The sequence below is a fragment of the Coturnix japonica genome, chromosome 7 (genome assembly GCF_001577835.2).
Source record: "Coturnix japonica isolate 7356 chromosome 7, Coturnix japonica 2.1, whole genome shotgun sequence".
Lineage (NCBI taxonomy): Eukaryota > Metazoa > Chordata > Aves > Galliformes > Phasianidae > Coturnix > Coturnix japonica.
The window spans coordinates 13,887,001-13,902,984 of NC_029522.1; the positions used below are offsets into that span (position 1 = coordinate 13,887,001).

Below are 15,984 nucleotides of genomic sequence, written 5' to 3' on the forward strand. Positions count from 1 at the left end.
TTTTCATCCTCAGCTTTCCACAGAAGATTTCAAGTCAAAGCTGTATGAGTTTAAACTTGTAATACTTGCATCCCTGTATGTTGTGGCAGTTGGTGAGAGCTGGATTCAGGATTGCTTTGAAGGTACTCAGTGCCATGCAGAATCCAGGATCTTTGAGCTTAATCAGTAGAGATTTTGGGGGAAGTGAGCCTTTTAAATATACAGGTCATTGTTTGTTGTGAAGTGCATATTACCAGAGAGAAGTAGAAGGGAAACTCAGCCCTCAGAAGTTGATAGTTCATAGTGTTCATATGGGTAAGTTTAGCTAAATGAATAGCTTGTTGTAGTAGAACTCTGTTCAGCAGTAGCCAAGAGCTTTGAATGCTTACAGGTGGTTTAAGGAAACTATTTTTTCATTGTTTAATAAATCTGTGGAACAGACCATGAGAAGAAGGAGAAAAAAAGGGTCTTACACACACAGGCGTTGTTAAATTAGCTGACTCTTAGGAATGAAGGTCAGTTTTGGTAAATGATGGGACTTCAAATTGTTAGGACAACTAACTTTACTCCATTTGTTAAATCCTTTCCAAAAGAGATATCTAACCTTTTCTGAAAACCACTGGCAGTCACTTTGTTTGGCTCCCCAGTGTTATACTTACAGAACAAAGGTGAACAGCTGAAAGAAATAAGCAATCCCGGTATCAAAACAGACCTCCACATACTGATATCTGCTTATTTTTCCTTGATCAATATTTGCAAATTTGCATTCCAGTTTGACAAATGTATTTTAAATGTTACCACTAAATAAAGAATTCTGCATTATTAGTGCATAAAAATTGTAATTAATATTAACTCTTTCTAAAGGGGTAGCTCAAGTGTTGAACAGACTTGATGGGAAGCCCTTTGATGATGCTGACCAGCGACTGTTTGAGGTAAAAGACTTCAATCTCATAGCAGAAATGCACTTTTTCATCAGGATTTGATATTTCTGGGTGATGCTCCTTCAGCCTACTTAAGGGAGGTGGGAAGAAAATGTTATCTGCATTTGTGGTTAGTTCTCAGAAGCAGTCGATAAAGCTGCATCCTGTTTGAAATAGTTCTTGCATCTGATCGTTCTCATCTAATTGAGGCCAGTGACTTATATTTATTCTCAAGGTAACTTGTATAAACATTCCTAACACTTTTAGGCAATTACTTTTCAGTTGTTAAGCCAGCATTCATCTTCATGTTTGTATTATAACAGAATGATAATTGATTTTCTTTTCTCTCTTCCTCCTCCCACCTTTCTCTCATTTTAGGCCTTTGTTATTTTCTGTGGGCTGGGCATCAACAACACAATCATGTATGATCAAGTGAAGAAATCCTGGGCAAAACAGTCTGTGGCTCTTGATGTATGTATACTTCTCAATGAAACTTCTTTGTGATTCGTAAGTGTTACATGTACAGAAAGCTATTGCTTCTGAATTTATTGTACTTAGCATCATTTTCCTTATCTAATGCACTTTAGAGCATTTTTTCACCAAAGTAATGAAGGGAAACTTCAGAATACACCGAACTGTGGAGCTCATGCACAGCTTTACAGCTTTTCCTTCTCCATCCATGACAGTACATTTCTTAAAACATGGTTTTACATAGCCTGTTGTTTTTCTTTTCTTGTGTTGTGAATGAAAAGTAGTGTGAACAGGAAAATAGTGATCGGTAGAAGCTCTGCCGTGGTGGATCAGGGCAAACACACAGTGGTCTTCCATTCCATTCCTGGATAGCTTTAGAGATTTACATTATCCCTAACTGAATCAATAACTGAGGTTTGAATGAAATTTAATATCTTTTTGGAAGCATTATCCTAGACTCATAATTTTTATAAAATTACTGCAATGAAAGAGTAGCTTTGTATTTAGTATTATAATACATTTCACATCTTGTAAAAAGAAAATGATCTGGACATCCCTGATGTGGGCACACTTGTAACTGTGGAACCTCCTTTAAATTTGCACTATAGTCACTATTGCAGTAAGAACCAAAACACCAGCATTATTCTGATAGACATAAGAATTCTTCTGTGTTAAAACAAGAACCAAACCAAACTGGATTGCTAAGAAGACAGTATTTTTTTTTCCTCCTTTCCTTTAGAGTTGAAGATATTTGTCTACATATCAGGAATCAATTACATAAAGCATGTAAACATTTAAAGTCTTTTAGCAAACATTCTAAGCGTTAGTAGCATTTTGATTATTATTTGTGTGTTCATTTTGGAGGGGTTGTGAAAACCTTCGCTCGGCTGGCCTGCTGCAAAGTTTCCTTCTTTACATATCACAGTCATTAATTACTACAAACTCTCACTGACTGCAGTAATTTGTGCAATATAACAGCTTATTACTGAATATTCTTCCTGGCAAGAAAAAAAAGCTGTCACAGGCGTTACACTTAAATACATAAATATAAAAGCTAACATACAAATTTATTTACTACTTGAAATTTGGGAAACTTAAATTTCTTGCTTTACAATGCAGCTTCTTTCTTAGATATAAAATGACTCATAGCCATATAACTTGAATATACATCACAGATTTGATAAATGGCCTCTATGCTTCATGAAAGAGTAATTCCCTCTATAAATGAATGACAACACTTAAGACATAGCAGAAAAATACTGCACAAAAGAAAGGTATGTGCTGAAGTGTTGTGAGTCCATTTCTCAGTAATAGAATACTTTATTAATACATATGCATTTAGCTAGGGCAATGAGTAACATTTCCTCATGACATTGTTATCATATAAAATCAATTTGAGTTATACTATTTAAAGACTCTTACCCAAACACAGAGATACAATTCTTGTAAGACTGACTAATAAATAGAAAACCAAGAAGTAAATAAATGCTGAGGAAAGACTGAATTTCATGATTCAAAAATTGTGTGTGATTGAAAAAATGAGAACAATGAATATTAGAGAGGACAGCAAAAATCTACAGGGATATGAATACAGATAAAGGATAAGCCTGACAAGAATTTTGGTATTAGGTATAATCTGTCATAAGCAGAAGACTTTCTCCCCCCTGCAATTTTACAGATTTCCAAGAGAAACTACATTAGGGCAGAAAATAGATATTTTTTGAGGAAGGATATGATATATAGTTATGAAAAGTAAAACATGGCACAGAACAAGTAAATTGGCATTTGTAATTTAATCTTTCATAGTGCAGGGATTTCCTGTTACTGTAAAAGTCAACACCTTTAAAACTGATATGAGTTAATATATCTTGGATTTATTGCTATAAGGTATTGCAAGCCAAGGGCATTTGTAAGAGTGTTTAGTTATTTGTATGAGTAGCAGAAACATTTGTATGAAAGCAATGTTAAAATTAGAAGTCTATATCAGAGTTTTATTATACAAGCAGACTAGATGTTTCTGTGGGGTGAGATTCTTGGTAGAAGTACTGTGGCTTCCCATTCTCTCCTGTGGACTATTGCCTCCTATCATGCACAGGATGGCTTTTTGTAACCTCTGGAGCGACTGCTCAATGCTAGTAGCTTCATGTAAGTATATAATGTATGCCATTTAAATGTATGCATACTTCCAGGTTGTTACACTATATATACAGTATTTTATGCGTTACATTCGATGCTTTCTACTCCAAGACAGAAATGAAGAGAATGACAGGAGTAGCACAGAGGTGCTAATTTCCATGCAATGATGTGCCATTAGCAGAGGCATTGAAGCTCTACAGCATAGAGAAGGCATTCTTTAATGTCTATAAATCTGCAGTTATTTTTACCTTAAATTCTTTCTATTTTAATTGCAGAAGTCCAGGATAACAATGTAGGAGCACTTATGAAATTACTTAGTATCCACATTTCCCTATCAAATTACCTAAAACATAAATGCTACATGATAACCTGCAATTAATAATTGTATGTTGATATTCAGAATTGAATTATCATGCATACATATTAATTAAATTTGTTTTTAAAATCATTGATTAGACTGCAGTACAGAGCCCTATTATTTCGTGTTGATTCTACAAAAGTATTTTTTATCTTTTTTTCTGGAGCAGGTTTTATCTTATCATGCAACATGTTCAAAGGCAGAAGTTGATAAATTTAAGGTAAGGATTTAAGTTTTTAATTATTTCTGTAAATATAATCGTAAATTAAATTGCATGCATATTAAAGTTTTATTTTGTATCAAAAGTTGAAATCATGATTAGCAATATGTCATGAAAGAATGTATTATGCGATAGGCTAAAATAAAGGAAAATAACATGATGACATGTGATAACACTATTTGTCTTACTTTCAATTCCCCCCAAAAAATGAGTGCTGGGTAGCCTTTGTTGTGTCCTACACTGATGATCTTACAGAGAGAGAGGGAGAGAGAAGACTAGCTTGTCTCATGAGTTCTCAACAGAGAGCTTATCCCCAGAGAGGGCCATCCATCCATGGGATAAAATTGCTTCTGTCTTTCCTCTTGCGGAGTTCTAGCAGCTGATCTTCCTGCTAAGGTCTCCTTGTGTATCCTACCTGCCTAGAAATCTGTTCTTTATCATTATTTGTGATATTGTTATATTTTGCATAAGCCCTTTGTTATTTGAGGGTCACCTTGCAGACTTGACTAGCTAGTAAACAATTCCTCCCTTTGGAAGTGTTTGGGGCTAAGGTGTCTCCATTGATTTCAGTGATTTATTGGCACATCAGTGCAAATGCCTGTTACCATTTACCTGATGTTCTTATTCAATCAAAACAGGAGCAACACCCTTGACAGAAACATCTAAATGAGAGTAATGCCAGTAGATCACTACTGGCTTTTAACAGAAGCACCTTTCTTCAGCTGTTTGAATGGGAAAATATGTGGAGTACAATTGGTTGTGGAGCAGGACAATACAGGGAGAAGTTTAGTTTGGGATGATGAAAAATGAGGGTAAGATAACAGACCATGGAATGTAACTGGACTGTTTCATATCAGGTGTCTACAACTGTCTGAAAGCAAAAGTGGCAGCACTGATTCATATCAAACTGTTTTTGCATGTTTCTGAAGAGATTCCAATTCTGATGTTACTAGAATGTAGCTTTTATTATAAAAATCTGAAAGCCAAGTTTAAAAATGCTTGTATGCGTAGAAAATGTCCCATTAGTGAATGGAGGTATTTTTCTCAGAAGAATACCTAATTATGTGAATCATTATTCCAAAAATTCATGTCATCAGTCCTTTTCAGTATTTGCATTAAAGCTTTTGGGATTTGCTAGCATTGACGCCAGCAGGCATGCGATACTCAGGAGGCACAAGGCTGATGTGCAACTCAGAGGCAGTGTGGTGCAGCTCTGCTGACCTCGAGGGGGTGCCTGAGGGTTCTACTGCCAGTGCCTAGAGTTAGTGGGATGGAAAGAGCACGCTCATCACCTGGTGAGCTCCTTTCAGCAATGAGAGGGGGACATAGCCCTCAAGACAGATCCAAGTGGTGCTTCTTAGATCTAGGTTCAGAGCCTTTAGTTTCTGTAGGTGATGTTCTGACCCTAGGAAGGTTTGCCATTGATTTCAGCAGACTGAAGATATTGCTGCTTTTAGCTAACTTTGGCATCTGTAATAAAGCTGCATAGTGGTCTTCCCACTCTCTATTTATTTATTCATGATAGTCAGTCTTTTGCACTGTGTTTTCTGATAGAACAAGGTTTCTGGCAAAAAAAATTCAAGCTTCGGTCTTTTTTTCATTCCTGTATAAAACAAATTTTAAATAAAATTTTGAGTAGGTATGCAAGATAAAATTGGTGTGTTTTCCTGAAAGTAGTTACGTTTTTAAAATGGGAAAAAATCAGGCAGAAGCTTAACGGATAGAGTTTCCAGAACAAGCTATTGAATCAGAATTAATTATTAATCAGAATTAATTGCACCATGCCTACCATTTTATCTGTATGTGGGATATGCACTGCCCTTCCAGTTTATATGAAAGAGGATGTGCATTTTGACATGTATGAAAAAAGTGAAAACGTATGTCCGTTACTGTGGAAGTAATGCCTACTATTTATCTCCATGGAAACTACAACAGATACAAAGAGCATGAGAACACTATTTGATAGAGCAAATTCTTAGATACAAGTCACTATTTTTCAGTATAGTCACCACCATGTGTGTTTTCATCAGAGATGAACAAGAGCCTCCATAATGTGCATGGAAAAATCTGCACCAGTAGAGGTGTGACCCACTGTTGCCACCACTGAAATGCACCACCCACCACCTCTCTGTACTCACATCAACTGTTTCGTCTCCATAAATTTCCAGCAAGTATTAATGAAGGTCAGTGGGTGTCATTTCTTCTGCATGGAGGAATTCAGTGACGCACCTTTGCTTCATCTGTGTTTCCATGTCAGACACCATTTTGTCAGACTGTCCCTCTGCTGCCATCCTGTCCCAAGGCAACAAAACAATAATAGTAATTAATAGGAAGGTTCAACCTCTACTGCCATACCCCCCACACCTGCCTCTGATGTTGTGGACCAATGTAATAAAATAAGAGGCAGTGCTCTTGGGGATACTGCACATCTGATAATGACCAAGTTAAGTCTTAAACCTGATTTATAACTACAGGTCTCATCATTACCATCAGCATAAGAGCACTAAATTCAAAATGAATTTTGGTGGGATAAATTAAATTAAAACAACAGTGAATCATAACCATATCAACATTACTTTTTATTCTTTGAGAAGCTAGATATATGTATAATTTTAAAATCTATTTTCATTATGTTCTAGTGCTAGTGTTTAAATATAAGCACTTGCAGTATTGGATTAGAAAATCTAGGACTAATGAAGTCTGATTAATCTAGGATTGATGATATCCTATAGCATTGTTCTTCAGTGCAAGGTTTCTCTTCATTGAAATGCAGGCTCTCCAAGCCTAAAAATAGTCACCTTTTAGACAAATATAGAAAGCCAAGATACGTGAGTAACGAATGCAGAGCTGTGTCCAGGGCAGGATATTTATAGCAGAAGTCACTGCCTTCCGAGACAGAAATGAACAAGTCTTGTGATTTAGACAACAAGCAGTCCCACAAACACACATCACTTTTAAATTTAATATAGATTCCAAAGAGAATATGTAAACACTGCCCTATTATGGGTAATATACAAGAACCTATTTTTAAAAAGCTAACCTAATTGTGCAGCTGTGAATGGTATAAGCCAAATCAATATTTAATGACTTTAATGCATTATTTATAGCCCTGTGAGAGATTCCCTTTTTTAGGTCAAACAGCACATGGGAGATCTGCACAACAGAAAATAATGTATCACCTGCTTTCTAGAGCCTTGATTCAAAATACAGCACTAATAACAATCCCTGTATTTCTCAACTCCATAGCCTGAGGTGTAGCTAGCTAAGACTTGCCTTCACAAAGGAGGGCTTTTGTGTGTCTCTCAAAAATAGGTATTAATTGAGTGAAAAATAAAGTGAGTTGAACCAAAATGGGAAACAACTTTTAGGACTGCTACTTCATGTGACATTGTAAACAACTGAATGAATATGTCTGATTTATGTGAGTTTGGTATTGGGAGACGCACCAAATGTATGAGATTAAGTGAATTTGGTATTTGTGTCATATGCTGTCAGAATTTTTACACCCCCCCTTAAAATGGAACAGTGGCAGCACAACAGAAAATATGATTTTAGATATCTTTTTTATCTCCAAACTCTGTAAGGATGGGGAATGCTTTCCTAGGCTACACTATTCTCTGCTGTGTCATCATCTTTCAACTTAGAGCTACACTAATTACTTTCATATCATGGTAATTAAATCATTTGTAATATTTTATAAAAATTACATTAGTCTCACTTGGCAAATGAATTACAGAAAGATAAGCTGCCTTTTGTTTAGGTTACAAACTATTCCCAGTGTGTAAATGTGTAGCAGGAAGATGAGGTTTCCCACACTTGGCTGTGTAGTTGACACTTTGGATCTGCCCAGTAACATGGATTCAACACTGGGTCACAGACTTGTAATGGCTGCAGAAGTGGCATAGAAAGCCATGGTTGCAGCTGTGAATATGGTGACGCACCTAGAGTTGTTTAAAGCCACAGACTGCTCAGTAAGTGTAGGAAATTATTCACATATTTAAGTACTTTTAAGGTTGTTCACCAAGACCAGTCACACAGACTTTGACTACATTTTGGTGAGGCAGAAGGGATGAGACTGACACAGAGCTGTTCCCCGTTGCCTTTCTAGTGGCTCAGGTCCCATTATGCATAGCAGCAAAGAGTAAAATAAGGAGAAGGTCGGGGGGCTGAAGTGTTAGTATTGAGCTGTGTACCTTCCCCTTTGGGAAATGCACGTGTGCAAGATGCAAAGCACAGCTGAATTTTCTCTGTTTTTCCACGTGTACAGCTGATGTAAGACAAGACCTAGAGCACAGTGTTGAGAGCTTCATAATTCATGAAACTGAGATCTTTATTGTATTACATGATTTTGTACCCTTCTACATGTGCCTGTGTCTTCAGTTGTCATGGAAACAAGAAGGCAGAAATGCACAGAAAATGATTGCAAATAAATTGTGATTAAAAATAAAATATTGCTTTTTAATTCTAATTTCTGAAATGTGAAGCTCTCATCTGTTGACATAGGGCTAATGCTCTGTCATTCAAAGATATGTGAAACTGGAAAATGGTTTTAAATTTCAGTGAAGAGAGGAAATGGAAAGGCATGGTAAAGAGGAGTAGTGAAAGGCTGCTTGTGATCTTTTCTCATACAGTGTTTAGGTTAAAGAGCATCTAAAGAAATTCTTAGGGCATAGATTTCAATCTTACTAAAGATCACCCTTCGGAAAATGTGGTTAAATTGGGATCTATAGCCATAGATTTTTTTTAGATAACAGAAGGAAAAGGCAAATAAGGGCTGATGTATGAAGGCAGTTGCCTCTGGCTCAGGCAATCTCTGAGGTGCAGCTTGCTGAAGCTGGGAGGAACTCCCTATGTCTGTCAGTCTGAGTTAAGGAACAGGCCTTAGAAGGAACCTTAGTCTGACACAGTACTGTCCTTGTTATGTTATTATCCAGTGCCTTGCATCAATGTTGTTAGAAGAGGGAAAAGAAAAGAAAAAAAAAAACTACTACTTTTTTTTTTATATCACTCTCTCACCCAGAAGAGACGCTGCCCTCAATGTTAATGCTGCAGAGGAATCTCTGAAACTGCAGGTATGGTCTGATGGAAACCCCTGAGTATCCATGGATCCATGGTAGCCTTGGGAGTTTATATTTGGAAAGGTTTTCAAACAGGAGGAGTGTCAGTGTAGCAAAGATTTGTCTACTTAATCAACGTTAGAGAAATTAGAAGGACTAATGAAAGATGGTAGTTTCAGAGGTCTTCCCTGTGGGTTTGTTGTAGTTCTTTCCCTGTCAGTCAGGAATGAGTTATTCCCCACATTCCATCTGGAGGAAAGAATTTGTCAAAGAAATACAGAAAAACAGAGTAATGTTTGAAAATCAAAAGCATTATTACACCAGGCTTGAATTCCTTCTATAGACCCAGGAGAATTTAATATGTAGGTGGGAATTCTCTGGTTAAAATATCAAGTTGCTTTTCACCATTTGGATAGAAATAGTATGTCTGTCATTAATATTATCAACTTTAATTTTGCAATTAAGCAAAATCCTTAATAGCAATATTAATTTTAAAATCAGGAAGAAATCTTTCCTTTTGTCCCCCAGCATGCATTCTACACGGGGACAAAATATTTTCCTTGTTTATTTCTGTATACCAGGTTCTGGTTGCAAACAGCTGCTTGTCATAAATGTTCGCTAGTATTGATTTTAAATTATTAATGGTAGCACTTCTATAGGCTTTAAAAAAAAAAACCAACAAAACAAAACAAAACAAAACAAAACAAAAAAAAAACAAACAACTACAAAAGGAAACATAAAGGTGCCTTAAAGAAAGGAGCCAGGGCCATTAAAAGGCCCTTTCACCTGTCAACCAGCTCACAGTAGAGGTAGAACCTTTTTTATAATTAAAGCCCAAAAATGTGAGTAATGGAAAATAGCTGGAAACGTTTTTCTGAGATGAATCTGTTTGGCCACTGGGTGCCATCCTTGCTCCACTTTAAGGCTGAGCACTCCGCAGTGTTTCTGTTAGGTGGTAAAATCCTGAAAAAGGTAATCCCAGTGCAATTTCACACTATCGTAACCTTTGAGCGTGTGGGCGTACTGGAATACGTTAGCAGCATGGACAGCATGTCCTTTTTGCACGGCCATAGAGAGACTTGGCAGAAGTATCCTGACGGTTCAGCCATGTTATGTCCACAGTCTTGTATCTAGTGTGTTTATTGTGCATTCCTCCATCAGCTGGCGCAGGATGAGGCAGTGCTGGGAGACCTGATCCCAGTATGGGAGTGTGTGAGTGGCTCTGCTCCTGCGCCATATCAGATAAAGTTCTGTGATTTTTGGAAGGAAAAAAATTGCATGGATACACACACTTTCTGAATAGGCTCATATTTGGGGTGTATGGGCATGCGTCATCCAAGCAAAGACTATGATTAGCATATATTATGTAAAGCAGTTATTGGAGACTACAACCTTGTTCGTGATATTATATTGTTCCAATATCTGTCTGAGGGATTCCTGTATTGGTATAGTCTCAGAAGTCTCTTGTTTTAGTCTGGGCAAAATCCCAGACAGTGTACTTGTGTTTTCTTACACAGAAATTGATGCTGGTAGTTCTGCATTTTTAGTCTATTTTATTAAAAGTGTAAACACTTTAAATGCATGAAAAATATACTCCAGCACTTCTCTTTCCTGGTCAAACTGTATGGAAAATGTGCAGATTGCACCCCAGGCAAAAACAGGAAACTGAATATTTTATGAAGTCATTTCTATGAAGTGTTCCATCATGTGTTGCTTTGTAACAAGCTATACCCAGGACTGAGTACACACAGAGCAGCTGCAAACTTCAGGTATCAGTGTTTTCCAGCACATTTTTCATCCACCTGCACATACAGCATCCTTTTTGGGATGCTTAAATGTGATATAACAAATGCTGCTTTCCATGCTGCCATGCACAGAACTGTGCTGATAAGGAAAAGCTGTAAGCAGTATTAGCACTGCAGTATTTCAGCAGGTTGTGGGAGGACCTCATCTGTGGATAGCATCTGGCCCAGGTCTCATGGCAGAGACTCTGGTGCAGCACAGCAAAGTGGCCCCATAGGGGCCCACATCCAGCTCCTTGCCTGGCTCATTTCTCACCTGTCTACATCTTAGCAGTTTCTCTGAGTCAGTGATGGCTCAGGTATTAGGTGTACTCTGCAGCTTTCTACAGTCCTCAGTGTCCCTGAACGTCACGCAGACAGACCTTGTCACCAAGGTTCACTGTTCACATGGCTGCTGCTACAGCCCCTCCACAGTACTTTCTAAGTATACAATGTGATTATATTCAAAACCTTAACTTGGAAGATCTGAGAGAAAAAGAGCGGTAATATCCATCAAATATCTTACTACTGCATTAGGGACTGATTAATTCTATTTATAACACCTTCCTTAAGAACTCTACAAAAAACACACAACAAGAACTTAAGGTTATCTTGCAGGCTTCCATCTCAAAATAGTAATGGGTGAAGGGCAACTGTTAAAGAAAATTTATAAAGCTAGTAAGGTCTAGGTAGTAAATAAGGACCTAATTAAACACAAGATTTAAGCTCTGATTATTTATTTTTGTTGAAAAAAACAGAATCTATAAATTTTGTATTTTCTCAGCAATAATGTTGTGTTGAGGTGGTGGGTCATGTGTAAAGCAGAGATCCCTGCTGCTCTGCAGGTTGGATGTGGGGGGAATGTATTTTGGCTCAAGGAGTGGGAATTCAACTGACCCTGCTGAGGACTTTTGAGCTGTCCTGAGTGTGCTCAGGGAGTGATTTATGGATCCAGAATAGGAAATAAAAATCCAAAGTGGATTTTTTTATTTTTTTTTTTAAACCTGCAATCAAATCTTGATGAAAACTAAGAAGATAAATCGTATTTCAAGAACAATTGCCGTAGAGTTCTCAATAGATTTTTCTGTAAATGTATGTTCTAAATTTGTTGGTATTTTCAACATTATTTATTGTCTGCCTAGCAATAGTTTGCAATAGGTGTCACTCTAGAAGACCTGAAATAGGACTTTTTTCCCAGCAATGTAGTAGTCCTCTCATATATTTTGTATAACTTTCTCCACCAGTCACTGATCTGCCAGCCTTATTCGTCACAGGTGCTTACAAAGAGAACTTCAGTGACCAGCAGGAACACCATCCAGTGTCATTGCCGAGTGCTTGGGCAGCGCTCCCATGGCAATGGCCTGTGAGCAGAGCTCCTGCAGGTTCTGAGAGGGGAGTGGTGAGTGCTGCCAGAGTACACTAGGACAGGAAAAACAGAAAAACCAGTTCATGTGCTACTGTGGTACCAGCAAGGAATTTTTTTTCTTTATTTTATTGATGGTTTTTTTTTGTTTTGTTTTGTTTTTTTTTGTCTTTCTTCTTGGCAATGCCTTCCTTTCTTCCTCTCTCATGAGCTCAAATGTGTCCTGCTTAGAATTGCAGAGCACAAGTTGAGCTGTTTTCCACCAGAAGAGCTGGTTCCTCTCTGCTTCTTCACAGCACATCCTCTGCGAGGAGAACCCTGACCCTGTTCCTTCCACTTCTAATCAGTTTGTTCCTCTTCTGAGCCTTCAAGGAAGAAGCCAAAGCCTGCCTTCACCTTCCTAGATCTTCTTGTGAAGAAGGCTGCCTTTCAGTCTCTCTTTCCTCACACTCCCAAATTTATAGGCATGAGGGGATCAGTCCTCATTACCCATTCTGCTCTTCAAGACAAAGCTGACTCTGCCTACCCAAACCAAATGGGGCTATTGTGGGAAATGGCAGCCGAGCATGCCTGACACTTAGTTTGTACCACAGAGAAATATTTGCCCTAGGTTTGCCACTTGCATTTGTTTAAAATTCTGGGACTGAGACTGAATAGACTCTTTTGTATGAGCTTCTCATCTGCACCAATGCTCATAAAAAGTAGACAGTTGCTAGCCTGTAGTATGTGACTCACTGACTATTTCCTAATCACCATACGCCAAAGGGACGTGAACACTCCCCTGTGCGCCTCAGGAGATCATTGTGTACAATGTGCATGCCCTGTAAAACTCCAGTCCTGGGCCGCTGTGGTTATGTACTTTGGCCTTAAGAATAATAGATACTCAGACCATTAATTGTTTTTATTTTATGTCTCTGATCTTTTAAAATAGAATTTTCTTGTTGCTTTTATAGACTGCTATATATTTTGTTTCAGTGTACTAAGAAACAACTTTAATGCTGTGGATTGATTTTTAGCAAAATAAATAATGTATTTTCTATCTTTCCTATTACAGTTGTTAACAAAACTTTTAATTTAATATTTTTATCTTTGTGAACCTTTTTATTCCTTTTGAAGGGTCTCGGTTTCAGAAAGCGGCACATTCAGGCAGGACTGACTGAACACTAAAAATACTTCCAGGTTTTCAGATGTAATGCTGGGTTTGTCTTTGAAAACAGCAAGTGAAAAGGACATTTCTTCCTTTGCCTTTTTAAAAATGAAAGTATAGGGTGGCCTCCTCTCAGGCACATGTGCCATTATACCAAAACCAAAAAGTAAATAGCATATTTTTGTCACGACTGCAGTGTGTGATAATGAAAACATTTGCCAAATGCTATATTTGTTAGTGATATTATTTAATGACTACTTTTCTTGTTCCAGTAGAAGGAGCAGAATTAATAGCTTTCTTAATGCCAAGAGGTTTCTATTCTAATTAAAGAAAATAGCAATAATCATGCTCAGAAGTAGTTATATATGACTTGACCACTTTGAAAACATAACGTTTGAAACAAGACCAAATGCAGCTTTCTTTATTCCACAATTTGTTTAAATTGCATGCTGCACTGTTAATTTGCATACTGAGGAAGAAGCAGTGGCTACCACATATATATGCTTCACGTGCAGATTTCAAAGCTGGATGCAAGAATAGCATTATTCTCATTTTCAGATGTGAGATTTTGACATAATCCAATGACCTTTTCCAGTAAAGGGCTTGGACAGCCACCATGGGATTTGGAGCAGAGCCTGAGTTCTTGCTTTTACAATTGCAACCTACTGTTTATCTGGTGGGTTACTCGGGAAGATCTTAACATCACTAAATGCCGTTTGAGGGACTTCTGATGCCTTTCACAACTGAACGGTTGCTAGATAAAACACTCACAGCAACCAGTGCACAAAAGATGGTAATCCTGTAGATCTGGTGGTAGCAAAATGTTCGTATAGGATGGCAAGCTCTCCTTATCTCATGCTTTCACCCACCTGCCTTCAGATGGGACCATAATGCCACTCCTGTTTCACTCCAGTCTCTGGTTTCATCCACTCATGTATTGCTTCCTACAGTGACTTCATTCAGGGAATCAAAATTTGATGAAAGTTTTTGAAGTGCAGGTGAAGTATTACTCTTTTTGACCCTGCTTGAGTAAGGGGCTGGTCTTGAGAAATATTCTCCGATGAAAATGTCTCAGACTCCATGAGATCTTACTGTAGAAGGCAGCAGTGACAGTCATGTTAAAAAAAAATCATTAACGCTGAATCCACAGGAGAATACATACGCATGCTTTAAATCTGTTCCACACCCACTTCCTTTTACTGTAAATATAATAAACTCCTATTTAAATGCTGCTGTACTGCTCCTGCTGGGCTGGTTATTGGAATAGAGGTGCTGATGCAGCACTGTGAAGGGCAGCCAGTTGCAGCATGCAGTAACAGATGGAGGCCTTTAAATCTGGGTTGCTCTGGGCATTCAAACATTGCTGAGCTGAAGCATTTGATTCTTGCCCTTTGGAGAGAGTAAGAAATGTGTCAGACTGGAGCACGACAGGCTTTGGTCCTCCATGGATATGACTATTCACAGGATTTGTCCACTACTGCTAATAGTTGACTATAAAGATACATTTTTTTAAAAGCCTACTGATATAAACATAAGTATTTTTAGGGGCCTTTATACATAAAAAGAACCCTTTTGAAATAAAAATCTGTGCCACCAGAAATTACTGTCTCCACTATAGCTTCATTGAAGATAACGTGAGAGATGAAGAGGGCATATTTAAATATTCTCCACTTTGATACTTTCTGTACAGTTTTTGATGATCAACCTTTAAGCTTTTTTTAGTTTCTAATCTTCTTTGAGTGTCATGCTGTAGAGATACTTAAAAGGGCCTCAAGTCTGACTTCATCACATTATCAAATATGGAATATATGATTGCTATGAATATGCTGTTAAAAGAATTAGTACAGTCATTTATTGTGCAAATCATGTTTTGCCCTGTGTTCTTAGTACCAAATGGAGTAAAAATCTGGCTTTTCATATATTATATGTAATGCTGAATTAACTTCTTACAATTACACCCTTTGGGTATCTTCTGTGCGAGAAACTTCTCAAGCTGCCAGTCAGTCTATGATGACCTGTGATAATCAAACTACCAAATTGCCCTCTCTCCATCACTGATCCAGACTTGTTTCATAATCAAGTTTTTCTACAGAAGATTGCTAATTATCCAAACTGCCATTTCATATTTGTCCCTGAGGTTATATAGTTATTCCTCTACAAAGAGCTGTCGCCAGTGTGCATTTTTTATGATGGCAAAGTGTGACTGGACTGCTGGTCTCTGCTGAAAGAACATCTGAGTAGCTGGAATGAGAAGAGGGAATTTCATTGTCATTAAAAACATTTTCTGAGGTAATAAAAGCCCCTCTCCCTAACTTTTATTTGTATCATTTATAACTACAAATTGATTTTATTTTATTTTTTTCCACAGTGGCATTAATGAATATAAGCCGTCATTTAATGCTATGTTTTGTGTATACTTTCTCAATGGCACTGTTGGCCATTAGGAGGGTACTAAGGTGGTATATGACAGAAGTTGAAAGCAGGATTAAAAGGAAAGCAATTTGCAGTAACATTAACCAAGCTGAATATAATACTTATATCTCACTCAGGAA

At 37.5% G+C, this 15,984-nt stretch overlaps 1 protein-coding gene across 1 annotated transcript in view; it reads left to right on the forward strand.

The window, feature by feature from the left end:
* Positions 1-15,984, forward strand: part of PDE11A (phosphodiesterase 11A) — a 118,134-nt gene that overhangs the window by 65,504 nt on the left and 36,646 nt on the right. The window contains exons 8-10 of the mRNA XM_015868349.2: positions 844-911; positions 1,278-1,370; positions 4,034-4,084. Of these exons, the coding sequence (XP_015723835.1) occupies positions 844-911; positions 1,278-1,370; positions 4,034-4,084 (212 nt within the window). The remainder of the gene's footprint in view (positions 1-843; positions 912-1,277; positions 1,371-4,033; positions 4,085-15,984) is intronic.